At 37.5% G+C, this 26049-nt stretch overlaps 1 protein-coding gene across 1 annotated transcript in view; it reads left to right on the forward strand.

Annotated features, from left to right (window-relative positions):
- SLC38A10 (solute carrier family 38 member 10) overlaps positions 1 to 26049 on the forward strand; it is a 64185-nt gene that overhangs the window by 35498 nt on the left and 2638 nt on the right. The window contains exons 11-14 of the mRNA XM_074224934.1: positions 8239 to 8395; positions 19551 to 19718; positions 20079 to 20519; positions 21148 to 21264. Of these exons, the coding sequence (XP_074081035.1) occupies positions 8239 to 8395; positions 19551 to 19718; positions 20079 to 20519; positions 21148 to 21264 (883 nt within the window). The remainder of the gene's footprint in view (positions 1 to 8238; positions 8396 to 19550; positions 19719 to 20078; positions 20520 to 21147; positions 21265 to 26049) is intronic.

Genomic DNA, 26049 nt, shown 5'->3' on the forward strand with positions numbered 1-26049 from the left:
CTCTCATGAGATTTTTAGCATAGTATTATTCAATTATATTTATTTACCATTACTTCTTTATCCATTCCCCTAATCCGAGGCATCTCCTCAGATTCCCATTCTTAGCTACCTCAAAAAGTGCTTTGTGTGTATGTGTAGCATTCCTTCTTTTGATCAGTTCAAATGAGCATAAAGTTCAGCTGTTAGCTATTCATTCTCCTTCCTCCTTGTTTGTAGAGATATTGTGTACCCTGATTATGGGATAATTTTCCCTAACCATTCTTTCACTTTTCCTCTCTCCACCCCCTGCCAATATGTTCGTCTCTCTCTTTTTATTCTTCTGTTAAGATCAACTGGACATAACAGAACCAACCACTCCTAACCCTTATCTAATTGTACTTCGTTTATGAACCCTGATGATGATAGAATTTGGAAGGGGTATACATTCTCCCCATGTTTGAATATATGCAGTCTATGTTTAGTCCTTTATGATTGTTCATTCATTTTTTTGTTTCTCTTCACTCCTGTGTTTGACCTTCATAGTTTCCCACAATTCTTTTATCTGATCTTTTTATGTTTGAAAGTCCCCTATTCATTAATGGTCCACTTTTTCCTCTATATCATTATATTCAGTTTTGCTGGTTAAGTTACTAAACATAAGACAGACCATATCCTTTGCCTTATAGAATATCATATTCCAAATTCTCTACTCCTTTATATGACTGCTAAATTGTGTGTGATCCTGACTGATTCCTTGGTACTTTCTAGCTACTTAGAATATTTTTTTCTTTGTCCTGAAAACTCAAAATTTTGACTCTAATATTCTTGGGAGTTTTTGTTTGGGTTTGTTTTAGGAACTGACTGGAGGATTATTTCTACTTCCAGTTTGTCCTCTGATTCCAAGGGATCAGGGCGGTTTTCTTTTAAGATCTCTTGAAATATGATGTCTAGGTTCTTTTTTTGGGCATGACATTTAAATAGTCCAATGATTCTTAATTTTTTTTCTCCTCGATTTGTTTTCCAGGTAAATTGTTTTTACTATGAGATACTTCATTTTTCTTGACCTTTCTGCTGCATCTGACACTTTTAATCATCCTTTCTTACTGGATTGTTCTGAAGCTATCTCAATTTCAACACTCACAAAATAGATTATACTATCTCTTCTCCCAGGCCTATCCCTCTTCTAAACTTCCCTATTTCTGTTGAAGGCACCACCATTCCAGTCTCCCATGTTCATAACCTTGGCATTATCCTTGTCTCCTTAATCTCTGTTATTCCACATATCCATTTAGTTGCCAGATTGTGCTTTTTCTACATCTGCAAGTTTTGCATCTGACTATTCCTTCAGCCAGTGCCTTCTTTCTGCCCTCCATCATCACCTTTTTTTTAATTGAAGCAACCTCCTAATTAGTTTCCTAGTCTCAAGTTTCTCTCCACTGTTGTCTATCCACCACAGAGCTGTCTGAATGATTTTTCATTAGGGCATATCTAACCATATCACTCCCCTTTCTCATAAACTTTGGTGGCTCCCTATTTCCTTTAGAATAAAGTATAATTTTTTTTTCAAAACCTGACCCTAACCTATCTTTCCAGGTTCATTGTGTATTTCGTCTTTTCTCTGTTCTGCAACCCAGCCAGATTGGTCTTGTACATGGCATCCTGTCTCTCCCTTCTCCATGCCTTTGCAACAGCAACCTTCCCCCATTCCTGAAACATAAATGCTTAGTTAGATATCACCTGACTTTTTAGAAAGGTATTAGGGACTATCTTACATCTTTACTTCCTTTTTTTTTTAATTAAAGATTTTATTTATTTTAAGTTTTACAATTTCCCCCCCAATCTTACTTCCCTCTCCCCACAGAAAGCAATTTGTCAGTCTTTACATTGTTTCCATGTTGTACATTGATCCAAATTGAGTGTGACGAAAGAGAAATCATATCTTTAAGAAAGAAACATAAAGTATAAGAGATAACAAGATCAGACAATAAGATATCAGTTGTTTTTTTTCTAAATTAAAGGGAATAGTCCTTGAACTTTGTTCAAACTCCACGGTTCTATATCTGGATACAGATAGCCCAAAATTGTCCCTGATTGTTGCATTGATGGAATGAGCAAGTCCTTCAAGGTTGATCATTGCTCCTATGTTGCTGTTAGGGTGTACAGTGTTTTTCTGGTTCTGCTCGTCTCACTCAGCATCAGTTCATGCAAATCCCTCCAGGCTTCCCTGAATTCCCATCCCTCCTGGTTTCTAATAGAACAGTAGTGTTCTATGACATACATATACCACAGTTTGCTAAGCCATTTCCTAATTGAAGGACATTTATTGATTTTCAATTCTTTGCCACTACAAACAGGGCTGCTATGAATATTTTTGTGCAAGTGATATTTTTACCCTTTTTTGTCATCTCTTCAGGGTATAGACCCAGTAGTGGTATTGCTGGATTAAAGGGTATGCCCATTTTTGTTTCCCTTTGGGCATAGTTCCAAATTTCTCTCCAGAAAGGTTGGATGAGTTCACAGCTCCACCAACAGTGTAATAGTGAGGGACTATCTTGCATCTATTCTATTTCCTGAATTCTTTCCCAGGCATAATAAAACATGAAATGGAAAGTTGAGTTAAAAGTAGAATTCTTTTATTATAAGATTCATTATTGTGTGGATTGAGGCCAAATGGTGACACTTTTTAGTCTTTATTTGTTTTTCGAACTACATGCAATGGTAGTTTTTATTAGTCTTTTTTTGGTAAGGTTTTGAGGTTTACAATTTTTCTCCCTCCTTTCCTCTTCCCCCTGACAGAAAGCAGTTTGATATAGCCTCTACATTTATAACCATGCTAAACATAGATCAATATTGATCATGTTGTTAGAGAAGAATCAGATCCAAATGGAATAAAGAAGACATTAACAAGAAAGGAAAAAAAATGACATAATACGTAAGGAAATAATTAAAAATTGAAGTTAATAAGCTTTGGTCTTCATTTAAAATCCACAATTCCTTCTCTGGATAAGAATAGTATTTCCATCACAAGTCTTTTAAAACTCTTTGATTATTGTATTGCTGAAATGAACAAGTCCATCAAACCTGATCCATCACCCCATGTTATTATTAATGTAGATAATATTCTTCTGGTTCTGCTCATTTCATGCAAGTCTTCACAGACTTTTCTGAAATCCCATCCCTTGTGATTTCTTATAGAACAATAGTGTTCCATCACATTCATTTACCACAGTTTGTTCAGCCATTTTCCCAATTGATGGGCATCCCCTCAGTTTCCAATTCTTTGCCACTACAAAAAGAAGTGCTGTGAATATTTTTGTCTCATGTGGGATTTTTGCCCTTTTTCATGATCTCTTCAGAGTATAGACCTTGGTATCACTGGATCAAAAGGTATGCACATTTTTCTTGATCTTTGGGCATAATTCCAAATTGCTCTCCAGAAAGGTTGCTTCAGTTCAAATGGTAACTCTTAAAATTTTATAGAAAAAAAATTGCCACCAAAAACTCAAATATAAAATGACCATAATTTTGTTAATTTTTTTGTCTCTGTTCAAAATATTATAGGTTTTCCTGAGTTTTTTCATAGGGAAGAAAAAAAAATTGGAGCTGTAGCACATCCCCATCTGATTTAGTTGGTTAGCAAAATATATACTTCTGCAAATGAATTGTTAATCATTATAAGACACCTGGTCATTCAATGAGTGGTACCAAGTCAAGACCTAGAAAATGTAGCTTGAAGAAAGCAAAGGGGATGGTTTAGTTAACACTTGGTAACTGTGCACCAAAGGGTTGTTTAAGAGCTTCAGACTAAACTGATAGATTTGTGAATGAACCCAGAAGTTATTGTTATTGTCAGTTAGCATTTGGTGTCATTTTTGCTCCTCTTATAAAGCAGACTTTTATCTCCTGCTTTTTTGTTGTTGTTGGCCAGCAATATATTAAGCTGCCTATGGGAATCCTAAACTAAGGAACATACTTTATGAGTTCTCGTGAATAAAAATGTTAGTTTCAATAAAGAAAATACATAACTCTTATGGGGAGGTGGAGCTCTAGGGTGTATTTCCACCTTAGAGATTGATTTCTGAAATCAGCTTTATTAGCCTTGATCTTGCCTTTTGGTGAAAGTTCTTTCCAAATCAACTTTTCTCTGATAGAGGTTCATTTTAGTGTAGTTTGGTTTTGGAAAAACAAATTAATTTGGGGTTTTTCAAGTGAAGAGTTTAGTTTTGTACTTTCAACCTGAGTTGGAATTAATTGCAAGTTTAAAGTTTATAGGGGTGGCTAGGTGGCATAGTGGATAAAGCACCAGCCCTGGAGTCAGGAGTACCTGGGTTCAAATCCGGTCTCAGACACTTAATAAGTACCTAGCTGTGTGGCCTTGGGCAAGCCATTTAACCCCGTTTGCCTTGCAAAAAAAAACCTTAAAAGAAAACCAACAAAAAAAGAAAGTTTATGAATTCCACAAGTATTGCATCTAATCTCTTGTATATAATGTGAATCTTGTTCAATATGAGAGTGAAGCACTTCTTCCCTAGAAAGTGTTTTAACTCTTATGTCCCTTAAACTTAGAATTGCATCCTTCATTCTTTGTCATTATTTCTTATTTATAATTTTTCTGTGGATATACTGGTTCCCAGGCATTGTAGAATCTTTGACTTAGCAGAATAGAAATATATTGCCTTCTCAGGTACTGAAATAGCTAATTTTTGTTTTGATGTGCATTTTTTTTTAAGATCTGAAAGATGAGGGTTGAAATATGTCATTCAGAGATGTGGATGAAATGATGCTTTTGGCTGGTCAGCCTCTAATCAAAATGTTAAATGATACCATGTAAAATAGGCCAGCTTAAAATCACCAACCGGTTAGCTTGGTGAAACCTTTTAGGGACTATCTGTGAAGATGGTTTGGAGGTGAGGAGAGTTTGCAAGAAACTATACTCCGAATGCCCCATTGACACTGGTGGGAGACATATATTGCTTATGGGTGATTGGGAACACATGGAAGAATTACAGTAATGTAAAGATGCCAAGGCTCATAAAATCTTATACCTGTCTAGGTAGCACCTTTCCATTGCCATTTTAGAATAGTCTGCTTCCCGTGACCTGCTGACGATGTGGGAGCAGAAGTTCTTCATTCTCATTTAAGTGTTCATACTAAGATCTTGTCATTATCCTGTTGGCATTATGGGAAGCCCAATGAGGAAGATAAATTTTTTTGTTGCTTTCCAGCGAGGTCATTTCTGCTGTGGACTAGATGAACACTAAATGCATGCTGATTTCCATTATGCCGATGGTTAGTCACCTGCACATGTGGAGTTTTAAAATAGATAATGACCTCCTGGGTCATTAGTGAAAGATTTTCAAGATTTAAAGACAACTCAACTAAGACTCTTGTTAGGCAGCTAGCTGTTCTGGTTAAGCTTCCAGGATAAGCCTCCAGTTCTTCTATTTAGAACCTACTCTATCCTATTTTATTCTTTTGCTCTTCTTTGGAGCTTGTAGTTTGGAGAAATATTGATCTAAATTAAAGTATGGGTATCCAACCTTGTAGCTCTTCAAGCTCTGTCTCCCAATAGAAACTTGTCAAGGGTCACATATAGAATTAAATATTTATTTATTTATATTACACAAATATATAATATTAACATCAATTTTATACAATCTATAATACTAATAAAATCATATATTACATATAAATTAAATGTTGCTATAATATTATAATCAATAATGTAAAACATTTAACTCCATATGTAGCTCTTGACAAGTTTTTTTTGGGCAATGCAGCCCAAAAGAGCTAAAAGATTGGACACACTTTATCTAAAGGGAAAGTGGACAATGGTCACTGCCATTTGTGGCATCCAAATTAGATGACATTGGCCATTGGCATCATGCTTGTGGTATTCCTTTGTTCTGTAGGTTTTTCTGTACCATACCCTAGTCATGGCTTCACTAGGGATATAGGTATGACTTTGCCATTTGTTCTTGGAAACTGTTGTGGTCCATGAACTTTGAGAAAATCATAGTGCTTTTGGTGGGTTGAGAAGATTCTAACCCCCACCTCTCATTGCTGTAACCTTTATGACAGATTCAGCTTATTAGGCTTTAAATCCTACAAAGGAGCTCCATATAAGTTTACTTTAGGAAATTGTTCTGTCACTTGAAGCTTTCTGGGCCAAATGGCAGTCACTGCCTAAGGTGCCAAGCTAAGCTCACTGTGTATGCTGAAAGTCAATATTGCTTTGCATCGGCAGAATGGCTGGGGAAAAAAGCCTGCCCTGCATTCTCCTGGACCTTGGGGAGTATTATCAGCTCTTTGCTTCCATGAGCACTGAAACAAACTCACCATTTCTGGAAGGATAGGGAGATGAAGAAAACCAAACAAACTCCAAGTGGACTTTTTTCTGGAGGTTTTAAAAATTGATAAGCTTAAAATTTGATATATGGCAAGTGTTTTTTCCCCCCTACGAAAATCCAATTCTGCACCCAGGAAGTATTCATTTCTCCTTTCTGAATTATTGTTGTTAAGGATCAACTTAACCTTTGAGAAATAGATTTCAAGTCTTCCACTCCTAGACTAATGTCAAAATCTGGTGAGGACAAAGATACTGATCTCCTTTGATTCTGATTCTGTTGGGGGTGGGGGATAGAAGCACTGACCATTCATTTGCAAAATTTTGGTACCAAGAGCTACAAACACCTGATGATGGATGTGATTTAGACCTTTAAGGGCAGAGATAATGTGCTTTGGTACCATTGTATATGCATATAGCATAAACAATATGAGGATGATGGAAGTTCTGTGTGTATTGTAAAATATGAGGAAATCTGAAGGTGACTGAATAGAGTAGCAAAGAGGATATTTATTCCCATAATATGAGTCTTTGTTTACCAAGTTAATGAGAGCAGCCTTAATGTCCAGTTTCATAAGCCTTCAGAAATAGTATACCAGAGCAGGTTAACAATTAGTTGTAGTTTCATGGAAAGTTGCTGGGGAAGTGACTAAAAAAATCACTGGTACCTTAAAGCTCAGCTGTGTTGACAACAGGGATTGGCATAACCTGACAGAGTAGCTTAAGTATAGATCAGGTAAAAAGAGGGGTATGGGGCTGAGAGAGATTTGTCATCTTGAAAGGGACTCAAATCCAACACTGTTTTCTTCTGATAGATGCTCTGTTCATTTGGTTTATTAATCAACCTGTGTCAGTCTGGGGTTTTTTTTTTCTTCAGGCTGGGTTCATTGCCTCTCCAGCAGCCCTGACTTGTGCCATTTCTAGAATTGTTGGACTTCAGAATTGGATGACTTCGTAAAATCATATCATGTTATTACTAGATAGGTTCCATTCTGGTCTCAATGCGGTCCCTCTGATGAATGTTACCTCTACAGAGTTTTGTGTATGTAAGCCAATGGTTTTTCAGGGTTGATAAGATATGGTGGATATGAAGGAGTTTTGTGAATTTGTGACCTTGAGAATCTTACTTCTAGCTAAAGAAGTTAAAAGGTACTTGATTTCTCAAATGATGTTGGAAGGTTCACCAGGTAATTCTGAAAGTCCACTTTCTACATAAGACTTGGCAGATTTATATTGATCTTTAGGAGTCAGTGAGGCGTTTTCCATTTCATACACCATTACCCTCCTGTTTTTTTAGTCTTTTCCTTGTACCTGTTCCCAATATCTGCCCTCTATTCCCATTTTCCTGTGAAGGGAGCAAGGAGGAGAGATTCTGACCAGCTTCTCAATCTCATTCTTTCTTCTCTTTTTCCCTCAAGTCTCACAGTGCAGCTTTGATAAGTTCTGCTGGTAATTTCTGACATAATAGCATTGCAGACCAGGTTTAGGAAGAGATTCTTCTAGTGACATTTATAATGATTAGGTAAAAAATAGTATATCAGTGTTTAATTAGGTCTCCTTAACTGTCATTGCTGTTAGCCAACAATATATCCAGTGGTCTCTTTCTGCAGATAGTTTTTCATTTGGAGCAGCAGCCAGTCATTTGGCAGTTCTGCTACTTAGGGGAGGCAGATAGATCCCTGAACACACATCCCTTTTCTCCCCTCTCTGTTGTAGTAATGTGTTAGCTTTTTTTTTCAATACCCTTTCCCCTTATTTAAAATACACACATATAACCTCTTCCCTCCATCACACAAAAAGATTCCCTAGAGCTCAAGAGATCTCAAGCTGCCAAAAGTAAAGATGTTGGCTTTAGACCTTTCAGAGCATGTATATTTATTCATTGACTTGCATGTGTTCTTTATATCCTGTAGTTTATTCTGTGGATAAGCTTGGGGATTCTGTTGATTAGTACATATACTACCTTGTCTGTGAGTGAGGAGGTCCCTATGAAAGTTGAAAAGATAGAAGTTGCTGGTCATCTTGGAGAAGTAAAAAATCTGATGGATCCAGATTCTGCCAAACTATCGGGTATGTACAACTCAGCTGTTTTTTTTTTCCCCATCTCCAAATCATTCTATACCATCCTTGTTGAACTTTGAGTGGAAACTTTGTAGTATTTACAGTGACTGCCTTGTAGGTGTCACTTTCAGAGATATGACTTGGGGTTTGTCCCTTTGTCCCATGGATTTCATTTGCTTAGCCTGCTGCCATTGGTTCTGTGGGAAAAGAAGGGAAGGCTTTAAGATTACCCCCACTGGAAGAGTTTGGGATGAGTGCAATTCTTGCTAATAAAGGAAGCTTTGTAAGGCTGAGACTAGAGATAGTACTGTTCTGGCCACCTGTATGAAGCATGTAAGGAGCCAAAAGAGGATTGCCCTCAGCATTTCTGCCAGCATATTGGACAAGATTTCAATAACAAGCCATTCAGTGTTCTAAAAGGTATGTAAATTTATGGGTGCAGCTTTTTTTTTTTAATTTTCAGGATATAAATTTTGAGCCAGTTTTAGTCTCAACAAAGCCTGTGATTATGCCTCTGCTCTGTTTACTGTTTCACATTATTTATTGTTTGATTACTAGGACTCTTGATAGAATTATAACTCTCTTACAGGGCTGAAGACCTGTTTCCCAAGGCCACCTCTAGCAGGTGCTATCTGACTCCTTTTCTGACCCCATCCATGGCTGTGTCGCAGGGTTGAGTTTAAAAATCTGATTTTCTATGTATAGTAGTGTCTTAAACTGAGTATGTTTATAGATGTATTTATTTGGAGGGTTCTTTGAGGCCTTGGAATATTTACCATAGATTGGTGGGGGGAGAAAATAAAAAGAAAGGTTTTATGCAAGAGATTATACTTTCTCAGTCCCTGGACACATTCCGGCAGAACTGCTTTGAGTGACTGTCAGTAGCAATAGCTGGTAGGTTGGTGCTGTCTGCGATAACATTCATTTCTGGGGTCTTCTGTCCCTGACAATAATAGGGTTTTATAAATTCACATTAATGGTGCACCCATGCATGTCCAGCTCACACCTCCCCTGCAAAGAAACACAACGACTCTGATTTAAATTCACTCGGCTCTCAATCCCTTAATCATGCTCTCTGTGTGGCTGGCCTGGGAGGAGGACTGTAATCCATTGCTCTTGAATATTAGTTCACTTTTGAGTGGTAATGGCTAAATAACATCTGTTCCTGGGAAGAACCGAGTCTCTCCACCTTCTGTAATTGACAAAATAAAAAGTGTTGTCAAAGATGTTAGGCAAGAGAGTTAGCAAATACTGGCCAGAAGACTAGGCAGAAGTGGGTATGGTTATTTTAACTTGGTTGAAATGCTGAGGAAAGTGCTTGATTAAAACATATATATAATTAAGAGTGTAACAAATCCTTGGATCTTGTTGTCCTCTTCCTTTCCCCTAATTAACATCCCTGTTTTTGAAAAGTGTACTCTCACCAGTATTAACACCTCATAAAAATTCCATATGAGAAAACAGTCTCTCACAAGGGAAGCTCCCTCCTTTGGGAGCCACTGTGAAACTATTAGAAATGCCTAAAGATGCTTCATTTTGCCTCATTTGTTTGCAATATCCAAGTCAGCATGACTTCCCAGTCTAAAACCTCATTTTGGCTATTCCTATCTATTGGATATAAGGCTGGCCCTTTTTAACCACTTAGAGGTGCTAGATATGTTTGGGGTCTCAAGAGACCAAAACAGGTGTCTGCTTAGACTATAGAAAAGTCAACAGGAAAAACAGTATGGACTAAGGGAAAGAGAAATATAAGTAATGACTGTGAAACTCGAGACCTGTTTCACAGCTTTGCCAACTACAAAAGGGTTACTTTGTATTATGTGAAACACTGTATGCTGGTCCCCCTAGCCCATTTGATAAAGTAACCTGGGTTTGTTCCTATGTAGTATGGGCAGAACTTTGACATATCCCCATTCCCTCCATCTCAACATGTGACAGGCCTACCCAGTAATGAATTACCACATTAATCAACACCCCCTTCTCCCTGCACTTCCCTCATTTTGTGAAAGGCTACTGCTTGTGGCTCTTTGCACTCATCAGCAGCTGCATACTGTCATTCAAAGCATGTGCAGGACATAAGCCTGCCCTGCTCACCTGGGTGTCCTCCACTGGCCAACATCTGGTTTTGATTTCTTGCAGGAGGTTTTAACAAAAACACATGGTTATTCTCTGAGCCACATGCAGTTTGTTTTTAGCGTGTTCTCAATTTTTCTTTCCCCCCTCCCCCTTTAATTGATGGGTTGCCTTGTTGAAGCAAATCTTGGAACTGTGCTGGGCCTTTAAACTGTTTTGTGTTCACCATCTGACTTTTGCCTGTCAGCATGTGAGAGGAGTTTTATTGGTCTCTTTGATGTTTCAGGGGCCAAAACTGTACAGACTTTCATTAAAACCCTGCCCTGTGGGCTCTGGGATTATGAATATTAGAACATTGCCCTTTTATGTGAACACGTATTGACCAGCAAACTCTGAATAGTGTTTTCTCTAATGACACCCAAGTGTACATTATGGACCCTGACTATATTGTTGGAAGTTTACTATCAGTGGCTCTTCGGGAGGGTATAAAACCCCTTTCAGAAATGTTCTGGTATTACATACAGCGTGAATGTATGTTAAAAGGTTGCTAAGCCTCCTGTGAAAGCTCATGAAAGCAATTACCCATTTTTTTAAAAAGCTAATTAGGCAATTTATCTTGGTGTTTGATAGCACCCTTGAGGGTCTCATGGGTAGGATTAAGATTTTGTAATATTTTTCAGCTCTTTACTTGAATGTTACTACCTTCATTTTCTCTCCCTGCCTCCCCCCTTTAGTGTGCAATATTGTGTAATGAACTTTATTTGTGCCCTTGTGCAACTAGTCCCCTTTCTTCCAATAGGATTAGAAAATAGTTGCACTTCTACATAGTGAGCAGGAAAGATGAACAAGGGAGTCACCTTTTTAGTTGATCATTTAGATTGGTTGATATGGACTTAAAATTAGATGGGAAAGGTATGCTTAGGTTGGGTTTTTTTGGTATATTCAAGGATACAGGTGGTGGTATTTACCATCTAAGTTTTTTCAATCCCCTTGACTTTGCCTTAAACCTACCCAAATGTGGTGGCCATGACAACTATGTTCATGATATTAGCATGGCTTCCAGTTGGTTTGTACTTTCTCAGTCCTGTCTTAACTCTGCTTTCTCTAAAAAATGAGATCTTCCTTGAGATTCCTTCTGCTGTCTTCTACCAGCTGCTTAGCAAGAAGAGGTGGGAAAGTTTTAGAACTCTTTTGACAAAGTGACAAAACGTGTAAGAGTGGGAAGAGACATTGACTCCACACACTTAATCCCTTCTCTCCTAAACTGTTAGAACAGCTTGATCCTGCTACAGCTCTCCCTTGCGCTTTGTGAGAAGTCTTTTAATAGTTCCTTTTCTGTGTCACAGGCACTTTCTTCCTGATGTGATTTTTGTTCATTTTTACTGCCTGTGTGTCAGGAGACAACAGTGAACTAATTTCACCAATACAATCTGATAACCTTGCTGAGCATCATACCAATGCAAATATTGAGGGGCAGGCACCACTTTCTGGGTCAGAAGGGAAAGTTATTTCTTCTGGATGCAGCTAGCATTTGGTGAGCATGACTCCTTGACTGGGACTAGTGCTGATCATGATAATCAATGAGGTTAACTTGGTATTCTTTTACAGGTGACCTGGACTGCCCCACTCAGCTAGTTGTTTCCTATTTATGGAAAAATCCGCAGTTAGTGAATGAAGAGGTCATTATATTTTACTGATCTGAGGAGGAACAGGGAAGTAAATTTTGGTGACACTAATTTATTAGAGTATAATAAAAGAGTGATATATATGATGTTCACCCAAATAGGCCAAGAAATGATACCATATTTTTCTGGCACTGTCTTCTCCACTATTCCACCCCCCATCCTATAATTTGAGGAGAATAAAAAGCTGTTTCCTTTATAATAACAATCATACACACACTACTCATCACCCCAGTACTTTATCTTATTCTTTTTCGTTTAAAAAGGGCAAATGAAATGGGATTTGTTCTAGGCAGGCCCATCAGAGGGTAAAATTTAATGAACAGAGATAGAATACATAGGTTTATTCTATCTTTGCCCTTTTACCCACCTCATATCTTTTACTTCTTCCTCTGGATTGGTAATTTAGCATGTAGGGCAGTTAGGATGCCACTGTCAGTTTAGTTCGGGAACATAAGAGCAGTGATTTTGGAGGCCTTAATAGCTATTTGATTCTTTCCTCTGGACCAAAGATAGAACTTGAAAGAAAATAGCAATTTAAATACTGCCTTTCATTCACTTACAAATCATCTCCTCTTTGACTTTCTCAGGAACACATGGATTACTATAGTCTTTAGCTAAGTAGTGAGGAATTTTTGAAGGAAAGAGACCTGTTGAGAGATGCTGATTTTTCTTAGCTTTACCACTGACTCTTAGGCAAATATTCAGTCATTTTTCAGTTGTCTCTGACTCTTTGTACCCCATTTGGGTTTTTTTTTTAGCAAAGTTACTAGAGTGGTTTGCCATTTCCTTCTCCATTTCATTTTCAAATGAGGAACAGGATGAAGTCATACAGTCAGTAAGAGGCCAGATTTGAACTCAGAAAGATGAGTCTTCCTGAAGACTCCATGTCCAAAGCTCTATTGTGTCACCAATCTGCCCTTTCATAACTTAGCATTTTACTAATCCTTTAGTCTTATTATTTTACTCCCTTCCACATAATCTGTGATCTGGCTTTATTGACCATCTTGCTGTTCCTTACACACATCATCATCTCCAGATGTTGTACCTTTGTGCTAGTTCTCTTCATGCCTGGAATGCTCTCCTTTCTCACCACTACCTCTTGGCTTCCTTGGCTTTCTTTAAGACAGCTGAAATTTAACTTTTCTAGTCTTCACCACCACCAACCCTCCCTGCCCCAACCTCTTCTCTCTGTGATTATCTGCCATCTACTCTATATGTATTCTTGTATATACACAGTTGTATGCATATTGTTTAGAATGTGAGTCCCTTGAGGCCAAGATCCCTATTGATTTTTCTTTCTATTCCTGGGCTTTAACATAGTTTTTGGCATATAATAAGAGCTTAGTAAATGCTTGTTGAGTTACTGACTGCCCTTCCTGTCTATCTCATCTGAATCTCATTCATATCTTATCTGTGCATTCTCTTAAATGCATCATTCATCATTGATGCTCTTTTCCTTTTTTGGGAATCATTACTACCCTCCCTTCCTCAAGTTCTTTCTCCTTTCAATAAAAAACAAAAAACTCATTTGTAACAAATGAACATAGGCAAATAAAATAAATCCACAAGTTGTCTCTGAATAGGTAGTCTCATTCTGCAACTCTGATCCATTACCTTCTGTTAGGAAATGGGAAGCATGTCACAGTTCTAGAAGTTGATTTTCTTTACAATGTCATAGTTATTTTATAAATTGTTCTTTTGATTCATCTCACTTCATCATATATATATATATATATATATATATATATATATATATGTGTATATACACATTCATAGACATCTTCTTAGGTTTTTCTGAATCCATCGCTTTATTTCTTATGGTACAGTAATGTTCTAGCACATTCATATACCATAATTTGTTCAGCCACTCTTGATTGATGGGCACTCACTTTGTTTTTAGTTTTCTTCAACAAAAAGTGCATCTGTGACTTTTTGTACATATGAGTACTTTCTTTTTCTTTGATCTCTTTGGGTTATATACCTAGAAGTGATTTAGGTGGGTCAAAGCAGTTGAGTGACTTTTGGGTAGAGTTCCAAATTGGTTTCCAGAATGGCCGAAATAATTCTTAGCTCCACCAATAGTACATTAGTGTGACTGTCCTCCTACATATCCTCAAATAATTGTCATTTTCCTTTTTTGTCATCTTTTCCCATCTGTTAGGAAAGAGGTAGAATTTGAGAGCTGTTTTGGGATAATGCTTTTAAAGATTAATTAAAGACCCTGCGTGGACTCTGAAAATATAAGGGAAATCATGAGCTTGAATAATGTCATGTATGTATTTGCAGTGAGTAGTTCCCCCTACTGGTGGTTTAAAGAAATGTGTTATTGATGATCTCTGAAATAACTTTGCTCTCTGCAGAATAAAAAAAAAGCATTATCTTCACATTTACCAATTTAGCAATCATCTTCTTTGCTCCATATACTTTTTTCCTCAAAGAGCTATTCTGTTTCATTTGTTCCCCTACTGAGATAAGAAATGCAATTACTAAATTTTAACTTTTCCCAAAGAGTCCTGTCTTTTTTACATAAGTTTTTGCCAGTAATTAACTTGTGGACAGTATCGTGATTAAAACCACCCAAGCTGTGATTTAAGGTTTTTCTCTAACCAGTGGTAATATCCTAATCAGAAGCTGCAAGAAAGTGAATGGGGGAAATGTTTTTAGGTTACTAATTTTGAAGTTAACTTTTGTGCTAGTTTTACTATAGCTGAGAGACATTGCTGGCAAACTATCTGGAAATGAAAAGTTTTGATATGTTTTAGAAATGCCCTGGGTTTTAAGAAATACTTCTACTGTGTGTCAGTGCCTTTGGCAGCTGTTAAATAAGGTTGGCAGGGATAGGTTTATATGAATTGAGTGGGCAACCATAGAAAGGCCAGACCCTTCAGTCCTGATCACAAGGTAAAGTTCCCTGTTCTCTTAACTCTGTATTTTTTGTTATTGTTGTTGTAAACCAAGAAGCTTTTATCGCTTCTCAGCCTTTGCCTGTTAAATCCAATGCCACTCATAAAACATTCAGAGGCACAGCATTACTGTAACATTATCCAAAGGGACCTCAAGGGCGACTATACAGTTACAGTGATTATTACACATCCTGTGCAAAATTGTTCTCTGCAAACCATATATAGCTCCTTATAGATTTCTAAACAGCATGAGAGACCATTAATTCACACCCTGATGATGAACTTAATTTTGTTTCCTGCTGAGAAAATGACTGCTCAGAGGCAACTTTGTCTTATTACAGAATGGAGATTTTCTTTTGTGTGTGTTGTTTTTTCCCCCTCTCCCTACTGCCCTCCCCCCATTCCCTTCTTAAATTTGTAACCCACTAGACATCTTTTGATTTATTGCTGAATCTTGTTAGGGCACAGGGGCTCCTATGAGTGGGTTAATTATATCATGGCAACTAGAACAGTTCCACCTGCTATATTAGATGGCCAGGTACTCATTTGAATAGGTCACTTGGCTAAACTACAATTCTGCTGTAAAAGGCTAGGGGAGAAGGGAGTGAGGGATGGAAGGAGACCCTTTTTGTTAACTACCCATTGCTCCATAGTTTAACATAGAAAATTTTAAACTTTCAGTAGCATATCTTTCTACATGTGTTCACTATTTTGCTTTCCTAATAAGCTCTGGTAGTTTTTCTGTTAAAACTTTTAGTTTGTTTTTTCATTGGAGAAGAAAGAATACATCATTTTTCCTTAATGTGATTATTCTTGAATATTTAATCCCCAAACTTTTCACTTCAGATCTCTGTTTCTGGATAGAGTACTTAAATTCTGGTAATTCTCAGATCAATCAATTCAGCCCTAATCTCACATATCCAACTGTCTTTTGAATATCTTGAAACTGTATTTGCCATAGATATCTTAAATTCAGTATAACCAAAAGATACTCGTGTATCTTTTCCCAAAATCTTCTCAATTTCAGAACTTCCCTATTACTCTGAAAGACACTGCTCTACTCAGGCTCAAAGCCTCAAAATTTCACTATCAGCTTTGAATCTATTCAGCCCACATATCCAATCTGTTGCCAAGTTTTGTTGTTTTTACCTTCCTAAAATTTTCCATTCACATAGCCATCACCCTTATAAGTCTTTCATCACCTCTTACCTGGACTATTGCAGTAGTCTTCTAACAGATCTCTCCTCACTCCACTCCACCCTCCATTCAATTTGCCAGGGTGATTTTTCTTAAATTTTTGTTGGACCATATCGTCTACTCTCCATCCCTACTCTCTCTTAATTCCCAAATTCAGTGATCTTTTCACAGACCTTATTTTTCCTTAACCTTTTTTCAGCCTTTGATGCCCTTGTTTCCTTGATAGGTTTTCAAATACCATTCTATCCTGCTTCTCTCCCTACCTGTCAGAGTTCTTTTAAGTCTCCTATGCTGGATTCATATTCATCATGACCTCTAAGCCTAGGTGTCCCATAAAGTTCCAAGCTGAGCTATCTTCTCCCTCTATATTATTTCATGTGATGATCTCATCAGCTTCCACAGATTTAATTATCATCTCTATGCTAATAATTCTTCAGTCTACCCATTCGCTCTCACCTCTCTAAATTCTGAATTTCCGAGAGCTGTCTTTCAGACATCTGGAACTGGATGTCCAATAAACACCTTAAACTCAACAAAACCTCATTATCTTCCTCCCTAAATTCTCTCCCTCCTCTAAATTTGTGTATTACTGCTGAGAGTACCAAAATCCTCCCAGGCACCCAGGCTCTCAACCTATTGTCATCCTCAATTCTTCACTTTCTCTCACCCCTCCCCCCATATCTAATATGTTGCTAAGGCTTGTTGATTCCAACTTTGCAGTATCTCTTGAATATACCTTTTTTTTCTCCTTTGATATTGCCACCAACTTTGTGCATGCCCCTGTCATCTCCTGTATGCCCTTTTTCACCTCCTTCTTGGACTATTGAAGTAGACTTGGTTGGTTTGCTGTCTTGTCTTTCCAGACTCCAGATCCATTTTCCTTTCAACGACCATAGCATAAGTCTGACTACTTCTCTCCACCACCACCCCCTACTCAAACTCTAGTGGTTCCCTATTATCTCTCAGGATCAAATGAAAAACCCCTTGTTTGGCTTTTAAACCTTTTAAACCTACTCCCTACTCTCAACCTTTCCCCCATGTTGGGAACCATTGTGTATAGGAATAATGTAAATTATTGTAAATGATCTTCACCTGGTGTCTTTGAACATCAGAGCCTTGTTCTACTAAGTGCCACCAGAGTGGGAGTGGATTAGAGACTGGAAAAGTATTTAGGCACTGGTGTTTTGGTGAATAAACAGAGCACTTGATGGAGTACTTGTCTCCTTTGTCTTCCTTATCTCCCAGCCCTCCAGTGCTCTCCTGGGAAAGATAAGGGAGTCCAGAAGTGGGACTCTTACACTCCTACCCCCTCAGTCTTCTTTCAGCTTAATGGTAGTGATGAGCTCTTTAGCCCAGTGACATTGGACTTGTTGACTCTGAGCATTTTCTCTGATTGTCTCCTATGCCTAGAATGTTCTCTTTTCTCATCTCTGCCTATTGCCTTCTTTGGCTTCCTTCTTCCTTCATCATTTCATCTTCTACCTTTCAAACTTCCTTCTTAATCCTGGTGCCTTCTCTCTGTTAATTATTTCCTGTCTGTTCTATGTGTATCCCATTTTTGTTCATATTTGTTTGCTTGTTGTCTCTCCTCCATTAGATTGTGAGCTCCTTGATGACAAAAACTATCTTTTGTTTCTTTCTGTATATCTTGAACTTATTGACACAATGTCTGATACTTAATAAATGTTATTTATTACTCTCAAGTCCTCTGCATTTAAAACTTTTCATAGCCCAATCACCCTCTACCTTTTCAGTCTTCTTTTCATAGCCCAATCACCCTCTACCTTTTCAGTCTTCTTATAGTTCCTCTGTCACCTAGCTCAGTGCCTTTTCACTCTCTGACCCCCCATCCTTGGAATGTCTTCCCATTTACCCCATTTACTTGTTCCTTTCTTTCTTTCTTTCTTTCTTTCTTTCTTTCTTTCTTTCTTTCTTTCTTTCTTTCTTTCTTTCTTTCTTTCTTTCTTTTTGCAAGGCAATGGGGTTAAGTGACTTGTCTAAGGCCACACAGCTAGGTCATTATTAAGTGTCTGAGGCTACATTTGAACTCAGGTACTCCTGACTCCAGGGCTGGTGCTGTATCCACTGTGCCACTTAGTTGCTCCCCCCCCCCCCCCATTTACTTCTGAAGTTTATTCGGTCTTCAGTTCATATCCCACTCTTTCCAGAAACCCCTTCCCTGATTCTTCTGTTAAATGCCTTCCTCTTTCAGATCAACTTTCTCTATTTTGTATAGATTAGAATGCATATTTATTAGACATTCAATTGTATACATCCTGAGGGCCTTTCTTTGAATTCCTATCATTTAGGAACTTGGGCAGGATTTAGTGACAGTTTACTCCAGCTACTACCTTTCCAAAGTAGAAATGAGCTTTCCCATCCAAGCCATGTCTCTGAAATATTCAGAGTGTTAGAAGAAATTACCCTGTTTTATTGCATTAAATTTCTTTTCCTAATTACTTCTTTGGACAGTGTTGAATGGAATGGGCCCCTGTCCCACCCCCTCAAAGTTCTCAATATGAAGTAGTTTCCAAAAAAATGCATTGTGATACTATACTGAATGACTATTTCCCTTAAGAATGACTGATTGATGTACCAGTGACAATGGCCTTGGGAATCTTGTATTTATTTTGGTAACTTTGTAACATGAAAGAAGAGAGATTACAGTTTTGGCCGATTATCTACTTCTCTTCCCATCCCTGCCCTCCCTTTTTGTATCTTCTCTTTTGGAAATCATCTACTATTGCAAGTTAATGAGAACAAATTTTTTTAAAACTATTTCATTATTTCCTTTAAGCAATCACTTCCTTAGTGGTTCTCCCCCTAGAGGCTCCCTTTCCCCCTCCCATTTCATTGAAAGGTTCCAGTATTTTGACATGATTATATCCAAAGTTGGAGCATTATAAGGATCATAGACCAATTTGGAAATTTGTTCTAATAGTTCCAATTTTTTCAGTTTGTTCCATTTGTTCTATTAAAATTTAGAAACTTGGTCCAAGAATCAAAGATGGGTCTATACTGCCACCTGCTGACATTATTTTGTTGGTGAATGGAATTTGCCCATTCTATATCATGCTAGTTATAAATTGCATTTTGACATTTTTGTTGTGAATATACATGAAAAATGACAGTTTTCTTCATTTCATAGCTGCTAATGATTGAAGGAGGGTGGAGAGAAGCTGCCTGGCCTCTGCCATTTCCTGGTGAAATGTGATTATAGCCCAGAAAAATTGTCCCAATTCCTTCTGTTGATTGACAGTGCAACCATGTGGAAACCATGTTCAATTAACTGTGCTTTGCTTATAGTCCAGAACCCGGTTGTTGAAATGGCCAAGGACAATCGTGATAAGCCGAAACTGCTGAACAAGAAAGATGAAGTGGAGCCTCCCCAGATCAAAGGTCCTGTGAATATGCCCCCAAGGGATGATCTCAAGGAGAAGCAGGAAGAGGTGCAACTTGATCGTCCTGATCAGGGTAGGTAGGGGACAAAGTGGAAAGTGTGGGAACAAAGAGGGAGAAGTTTTATATACTCCCAAGAAGGATTTCCAGTATTTAATGATACTTTCTCTTCAGCTTAGTTAAGCATTCTGATCATTGTCACCTTTTTGCTGTAATTGACTCCCTTATAAGCCAAAGCAGCTTCCTAGTAGCTGCTTCTGTGGTCTGCTAGAAATAACATCAGTCCTTGACCCATCAACAAGTTATATTTGTAAGAACTAATAGCACACATCGACTTGTATTCTTCTAGAGATTGATTCTAGGCTACAATCCATGCATTAGGTGGCCCCTTACACAAACCAGCTTCCAAAAAATGTTTAACAAAAATCATTTTAGGTATTGCTTTACCTGTGGGAGAGGCCCACCGCCATGAGCCTCCAGTGCCCCATGATGAAGTTGTGGTAGATGAGGGTCAAGACAGAGAAGAACCAGAAGAGGAGAAACTCTTATCCAAAGATGAAAATGCCCTGGGAGGACAGAAGGACCAGGAGAATTCTGAAAAAAAGCCCCAGAACAAAGAGAAAGAGGATCAAGCCTCAAAAAATTTAAATCATCCCCCTGAAGATCTGCAAAAGATTGTAGAACCAAATGGCCAGCCAGCCATACAGCCAGTATATGAAGGCCCAGGCAATAAAGATCGCCAGCCTGGGGCCCAGGTTGTAATTTCCAGTGACCAGAAGAAAGCCAATCCTGTAGGTGAAAGGGAGAATGCAAATGACATTCCATTGCCAGGAAAAGTGGAGGAGATTATTAAGACCATGGAAAAGATTGATGCTGGTAGGTATCATCCTTTGTGACTCATCTTGGCAAATTCTCCTCCCCTTGTTCTATAATTCTCCAAGACTGGGAGAAACTGGTTTGGGGAAATGTCCCCTATGTCCCAGTGTTTCTTTTTCATTTCACAAGATTAGCATGTGAATGTAGCAGCCCCTTCAGCAGCTGTTGGGGAAAACGAAGAATCTGGTGGCTTGACAGCTACTATAATATCTGTCAAACAATTGTTTGCTAGACTACTAAATGTCAGGTGCCATGCTGTTCTTGTGTGTCTGGGAGCACACTGGGGACAAAGAGCTGGGAGCATTTGACAGGTAACACATTGTTAAGTGCCCATCTAAAAGCTAGTTAGGACTGTTCTTGCATTTTAATTGGTTCAGGTAGTTAACATTGGCTTGCTGCCACAAGTCTATAAGATTGTTAAATATTTTTTTATTACTTCCCTGGTGATCATCAGGTTGAATATAAACTGTGCTGACGCAGAGGGGAGGAGGGGAGATATAGAGAGAGTAATTTTAGAAAACATCTGCCACCTTCTTTTGTTCTTCCTTCACCTTCTTTTCTTTAAAAAACAACAACAACAACAACAAAAACATAACAAAATAAATGAGCTTTTGCTCCACATCTGCAGATGGGAAGGCTCTTCTCCCCCCAGCAAAACCAGATCTGATTGGGCAGAAGCCTGAGCTCAGAGAGATAAGAAATGTTGAAGGACAACAGGAGGGTAATCCAGGAAGCAAGTTAGAAGGTAAGTCATTTTTTAAAAATATAAACTTCTTTTTATTAAGAACTTAACAAACATGAATGCTTGAGAACAGCAGAAATTATTATATTTGAAACTCAACTTCTGTTAAAGTTTCTTTTCAAAAACTACCCATTAAATTGAACATTGTGATGATAGAATTGCTCTGACTCTGTGTCCATTTCTGAACTTGCTTTACTCTCTTCTGAGTGTTTTGAAATGCTTCAATAACTCTTGTTTTATTTCTTTGCTTTCTTTTTTGTTCTACATCACTGTCACAACTCATGTAATACTTCCTCTAAAACAAATAAATAGAGCTGAACAAAGCACAGCAGCACATTGAATGTGTCTGAAAATACATGTCCAAAATAAACATCTCTAGTCCATCACTTCTCTGCCAGTCAATTAAAAAACAATTTGTAAGTGTGTTGTGTATATTAGGCATGGTGCTAGGTACTAGTGGGGAAGATATTTTATTATTAGTCTTCTCCCTCACTCAAATCCAATTCATGTGCTTGTCATGGCGTCACCTCCTTGGTGTCATTGTCTTCTTTGAAAATGAAGAACAAATATCTGAAATCATAATGGTTCACTGTATATATAACAGTTCAGGAAATCTATAAAATTATTTAGATTATTAAAACCATTATATAATTTGTGCTCAAAAATGCATCAGTTCATATAATTCTTCCCAGATTTCCTTTTACTGTTTTCTTATGTCTTACATGCAACAACAACGATAATAATGATTGATAACATTTATATAGCAATTACAGTGCTAATCACTGTTTTAAGCCTTTACCATTATCTCATTTGATCCTCACAACAACTAAGGGAGGTAGGTGCTATTATTATGCCCTTTATACATGTGAGGAAAATGAGGCAAACAGCATTCAAATATTGCTGGTCACACAGCTATTAAGTGTCTGAGGTCAGATTTGAATTTAGATTTTGAGTTCAGGTCTTTCTGACTTCAAAGGCTACTGCTCCATCTTACACTTTTATACAGAGTTTGTTCAGTCATTCTCCAAGTGGTAGGCACTCACTTTGTGTTCTGCTATTCATTACAACAAAAAGTGCCTCCATGAATATAACTTTTCTCTCTGTTTGACATCTTTGAGGGCATATTTTTTTTTTTTAGATTTTTCAAGGCAATGGGGTTAAGTGGCTTGCCCAAGGCCACATGGCTAGGTAATTATTAAGTGTCAGAGGTTGCATTTGAACCCAGGTACTCCTGACTCCAAGTCCGGTGCTCTATCCACTGAGCCACCTAGCCACCCGAGGACATATTCTTAATAATGATATTTTTGAATCAAAGAGTCTGCAAAACTTAGGGATTTTTCTGGTATAGTTTCAAATTGCTTTAGGGAATGGTTGGATCAGATCACAAGTCTATGAACAGTCTACCCTTCCAACAGCTGCCATTTTCCTCTTTTGTCATCCTTTCCAGTCTGCTGTGTGTGAAGTAGAACTTTGAGGTTGTTTTAATTTGCATTTCTCTTATCATTAGTGATTTAACAGAGGATTATTTCTAAAAAGTTACTTTTGATATTCAGATTTTGGATTCCCTGGTAATCCACTGATGCCCAACAAGTATGTATCTGGGTTTTTTTGGGGGGGTTTTAGATTTTTGCAAGGCAGTGGGGTTACATGGCTTTCCCAAGGCCACACAGCTAGGTAATTATTAAATGTCTGAAGCCGGATTTGAACTCAGGTACTCTTGACTCCAGGGCCGATGCTCTATCCACTGCGCCACCTAGCCACCCCATATCTGTTTTACATCCAGAAAAGGAAAAATTTAATTATTTGTCTTTTCAATTGAGGAAACATGCTAAATAGTTCTCCTTGCCCAATTCCCATTGACAGTTTTTTCCTCCAGCACCTTCCTAAGATTTTCATAAGGGGAAAAAAAAAATCTGTCACTGTCACATGGCTTTTAATTACCATTTTTGTTTTATCTTAAATCAGATATGCTAATATTTCTCGCACTCTTGATATTTAAAGCAAACCAGGTGTGGGGGAATTAATGCATCCAGATGCAGGAGACTTATTTTAGGGAAGATAATTCCAGGTGACCCAACTTGTGGAAGCTTTCTTTTTTTTCCTTCTTTTAATCAGTTGCTTGATTTTTTTGAACATACCTCTAGCAATTGACTCTTTCTGACATCTTTAGAGACCAACTTCCTAAGAAACTTGTGCTTACTTGGGGTGAAGAAGTAATAGCTTGACCCTGAATTCAAATCTAGGATGCTGCTGTTACCTTTTCCTTCAAGTGAACAACTTTTGTTTCAATCTCTTTTGTGTAATCTGAAACCATTTTCCAGCATTAATTCTTGGAATCCCTCACAGTGGGATCCAATTCTTGCCTAAACTAAGAGTAACAGCTGTTCTCTTGGCTCTTTGATTCCTTTTCCTCTTACATCTTCATTGTCAGACTAGACAAAACCTTTTAAATAAACTTTTACTGGGTAAAGAATTGCAGGTGAACTGATTCCAGCACTGAAATATATACCTTTGTGGGACTCTCTCTTATGCCACCTGGAGAGTAAGTAACTAAATCCATCAGTAGAATATCAGGAGTTTTTTGGTGGTGCATTAGTTTCTATTTCTTTTTTTCTTATTCTTTCTTTTTTTCCTGAGACATTAGTTATAAAGACATCCTCAAAATAATTTGGTTTCCATCTTCTATTGATTAGGAATAATATCTGGATTCATTTGTCCTGGGCAGTATTTTACACCTCTGCTCTATCACTTGACTTGTCTACCTTGTTCTGGATAGGATGTAAGACTGATGAACAGCTGCAGAATTCTCTGGCTCTTTTCGTAGTCTTCCAGAGCCACACACTTCCCTGACCCTTTCTAGGGTCAAAAAGGCCAGAAATGTCCAGTGCTGTAGCACCTAGGAAATCATAAACTATACTCCTCCTAGGCATTATACTATTCACATATACCTTTATTTCCTCTGGAATATGTTCCCTAACATAATTCCAGAATTTTGAGGCCCCCAATTCACTTAGTAAAAGATTTAATAAGTTAATTCTGATCCAATTAAGAGTTTTGTCAGCAATGTAGACATAAATGCAGGCTCTTCTGACTCACCCTTCAAATTATTACATCTTTCAGAGGTGTAGAAATTGTGTTGATGTTTCTGGAATTGAACAGTAGCTTTTAAAATATATAGCTATAGATATTATATATATACATATATATATACATATGTGCATTATATTTATATACCTTCATATTTACATTTGTTTTGTATTTTAAATCTGGTATTTGGTTATATAGTATTGGTTCCAGTTCCTGTCACTAACATCTTAAGCCTGTTTGATGATTTTATTTTTATTTTATGAAAGAGGGAGAGACAATTCATGGTTTCCTAATCTGTTTCTCTTCCTTATGCCTTTCAATGGAACTGAAACAGCTGAGATTAAAAAGCTAGTAGCAGGTATGAAGCAAAAGGACCGTGTTAAAATAAAAAAAAAACATTTACTCAGGACTTTAAAATGAAAGAACAACATCTTAAATTACAAAGGTGATAGTGTGCATGATCTTGTAAGTATTTTGCATGAGCATGTATATAAGAACCTCCTAAAGACTTAACAAACATTAAGCTAGTCATCTTGAATATCAGAATTGCAGTCCTTCTCCCCAACACCCTATGAGTCTTTACCCTTAACAGATTTTTGTATCTATGTAGATTAAGTACACCACTTCTTAAAGGGTAAATGCACTCTTGCTACCACCTTGCATAGAACTGACTCTGTTACAAGCTTGTAAATGGAACCTGTTAGAAACAGGCTACATTTTAAAAGCAAAGTTGCTTAAGATATGTTTCAGAGAGATTATAGTTGGAGAAGAGATAGACAGGGAATCCTAATTGCAAATTCTACTGTGTCCCTGGAGCTATATTAATATATTCTGCTTATATATTAATATGCAGGAATGGCTTTCATTCCATCAGTAAAGCTTTGTTCTGCAGTCCTGCTGGGTTGAAATCTTGAGCTGCATGTTTCAGAGCCCCAGTTTTTAGGGAAAGCTTGTCATCTCTATCTTATATTGAATCCAGTCAAGCCAAATACATTGTTTGCTACTAGCCCTTTGTCTTCTGGCTTCTTAATCTACCTTTAACTCTTTGTGAGGTTCTTTTGAGATGAGTCTAGGTTGTGAACCTTAAAATATTAAACTTTAATAAAAAGGGAAATGATATTGAGATATATGTGTGTGTGTGTGTGTGTGTGTATGTACACACACACACACACACACACACACTTATGAATATACCCCTCCAGGAGGCCTTTCTGATATAATAGTTGACTGTGACAATAGCTGACAACTGCTTAAGAATTAAGAAAATGTTAATTAGACATTTGTTTTAAAATATACAAAGAAAGGGGGTAGCTACTTGGACATTCTTTGAAAAAGGGTTTTGTTCTGTACTAGAGCCTCAAGGCATCAGGATTTTATATTCCCTGTAATCGTTCATGTAAGATAGATTTTATTTAAATGAACTTGGGTCAGAGGATATTATTAATGAGACCAGAGTTGTAGGTTTGATCTTGTACATATCAGTTAATTTTACTCAGACATAGATTGTGTTTCTAACTCTGGTCAATAATCTTGGGAATTTATGCCGTTAGTAGAAAGGGAACTGTGTGGGAAACTGTATGTATTAGTACAAAACCATGCCCACTATTAGAGACAAAACAAAACTCAAAGAAGATGTTTTATTATCATTGTCAACAGTGTCATTTTGTGTGGGAAAGATCTCATTATTTTACCTTCTTAGTT

This window comes from Macrotis lagotis, chromosome 2 (genome assembly GCF_037893015.1).
Source record: "Macrotis lagotis isolate mMagLag1 chromosome 2, bilby.v1.9.chrom.fasta, whole genome shotgun sequence".
NCBI lineage: Eukaryota > Metazoa > Chordata > Mammalia > Peramelemorphia > Peramelidae > Macrotis > Macrotis lagotis.